The 2,419-nt window shown below is 40.9% G+C and overlaps 1 protein-coding gene across 1 annotated transcript in view; it reads right to left on the bottom strand.

Moving 5' to 3' along the window:
• LOC107834925 (uncharacterized) overlaps window positions 1-1,176 on the bottom strand; it is a 5,532-nt gene extending 4,356 nt beyond the window's left edge. The window contains exons 1-2 of the mRNA XM_016666933.1: window positions 952-1,176; window positions 1-862 (exon numbers count right to left, since the gene is read on the bottom strand). Of these exons, the coding sequence (XP_016522419.1) occupies window positions 1-150 (150 nt within the window). The 5' untranslated portion in view covers window positions 151-862; window positions 952-1,176. The remainder of the gene's footprint in view (window positions 863-951) is intronic.
• Window positions 1,177-2,419: the final 1,243 nt, after the last annotated feature.

The following is a 2,419-nucleotide window of genomic DNA, read 5'->3' as shown; positions in this document are numbered from 1 at the left end:
CAGCTCAGACTGATCAACAGAACATTCATATGCACTAGAAGGCATAGGCCTACCCCTTCCAAATGACATGTAATGTTGGCCCCTCCCCAAACTAAAAGTAACCCTGCGGTCCACTTCATCACCCTTAGAAGGTACGTCAGTGTCAGACATTTCATCAAACAGTAACAGAGAAACACTATTAAAAAGAACAATGCATCAGTCAGCAAAAAAACTTATCTACAGGCAAAGGATAATAAACAGACTGGTTTCTTGTCTTCAATTTTTTTTTTGTTTTATTCGTACGATTATGTACTATTTCAAAATTATGTTTATTTTCCCAAAACAATAAAACAAATTGACAAAATTAAAAATATATCGTTTTTCACTTATTTCCCTTGTATAAAACAAGGTACACAGAACAGAGCAACAGAAACTTCACTTTGTTGCCAGGATACAGCAAACCAGCGCCTGCCAGTCAAAGCGCAGGGCAAAGGAGCGCGGCGCAGCGAAGGCGGAGCCCAGACCTCAAAGGCGGGAAAGGCGCAGCGGAGCAGCAGCTTCAGCAGCGGAGATTCGACAGCGGGTCAAACGGCACCAAGTGTAACCGGATCCTTTTCTGCGTTGTGCTGGTTATTGAGTGAACAGACCGTGACACAGTTTGTCTTTTAAAAGATGATTCTCCGTTTATTTCTGTCAAGAATACAAACAAAACAACCGTGTTAAAGGCTGCCCGCTCCAAGTCCTCTCCCGCAGGACAACATGACAAAAGGGGCGGGGAAACACCTCTCACAACTTACAAAAAAACTAAATCAACATTTTTGTACAACATACCTGTCAAGAATACAAACAAAACAACCGTGTTAAAGGCTGCCCGCTCCAAGTCCTACACAAAACAAAAGTATATAACAAAAATTAACTTAATAGATCTATAAATAAACTGAATATTTAGATGGAAAAATAAAACGCAGACACCTCTCCCGCAGGACAACATGACAAAAGGGGAGGGGCTAAGGGGCACAAAGAATTTAAAGACAATACCACAGAAGAAGAAATAAAAGGGAGGGGCTTCAATCTTAAAGTAACACGGTTAAAAGAATGACAGAGGTGTTTCAGTAAGATAAGGAACAAGACAAATAATCAAAAAAAGACATTTTGTGTAATTATAACAAAAGAGAATTACAACCAGGTTACACTAGCATAAGCTACAATGTACTCAAGAACATGTGGAGCCTCACAAGTATGTTGACTAACATGGACTTAGTCAATCACTGCCCTCCCTATGCATTGCTATTGCAGGTCCCAATAATACCTTCATTTCCAAGTTTCATTGAGTTAAGGGAATTATTCTACCGTGACAGTGTGGCTATGGATGGCATGTAAACGAATTGTCTTTTTGCCCTCCAGTGTTGTCCGCATGCGGGAAATTTCCGTATGTAGACAACAACATGCAGGGGGGCTATATTTGTAAATCTGATTTTGATTAAGTCAGTGCCTCACCAGCCATGACACGTCTCTTATGCTTGGGATTCTCTTACGCAGCATTTTGGGGAAATTGTAGTTGCAATTTTACAGAAGACCTACGGATTAAATACTTTAGAGACAATAATTTTAATCAATGCAGTTTCTAAATTTCAAATCTCAGAGAAAAACCTCCTTAGACATATTTTTGTGTAGAAGTACTTTTTTTATTTGCCTTTCCACAACTTTTACCAGTCTGACTGGAGGCTTATTGTGTGTGAGAGTCCTTGCATGGGTGTGTGTATTTAACGCAGGTGGTTCTCTACCTGCAGCTTTCAGGTCAGTATGTATCTGTGTTAATTACTTTCCTCGCTCTGTAATTCTGTTTTATGTTGGCTCATTAACCTGCTTCAAACTGACAGCTTCTGCTGCTGCCTTCTTCCTCTTCGCTTACTCTTGCTTTGCTCTCTTCTCAACTTTTACAGCTTCAACTTCTTTTTGTTTCTGAAGTTTGTGTTTTGTATTTCACCTATCCATCTGTCTACCCCCTTCTGCTCTCTTGCCATGGCGATTGAAGTGTCTCATTTGGTTTAAAGGCTATAATGTGCAATAAGCCCAGCTCTCATTCCTATATCTCCCTCCCATCAATCTCTGAATGTTTTGACACAAGGTGATTTTCATATGACTCTAAATGTTCGCTCTCAATGTCTAACCTCCACCTTCTGTGAAATTCATCCATGTTTCTGGCTTACAGTTCTCAGGTTTGTTTCTTATTCCTTATTTATCTTTGTGAATCATGCACCCATTTAAAATAACAGGATAGGAGCTGCCTCTCCTTGGGCTGCCACCTTATCGTGGTGGAGGGGTTTGAGTGTCCTAATGATCCTAGGAGCTATGCTGTCTGGGGCTTTATCCCTCTGGTAGGGTCACCCAAGGCAGACAGGTCCTAGGTGAGGAACCAGACAAAGTGCAGCCTGAAGAC

This window comes from Poecilia formosa, unplaced genomic scaffold, assembly GCF_000485575.1.
Source record: "Poecilia formosa unplaced genomic scaffold, Poecilia_formosa-5.1.2 Scaffold854, whole genome shotgun sequence".
NCBI lineage: Eukaryota > Metazoa > Chordata > Actinopteri > Cyprinodontiformes > Poeciliidae > Poecilia > Poecilia formosa.
This window is presented reverse-complemented; position numbering and strand designations above follow the sequence as displayed.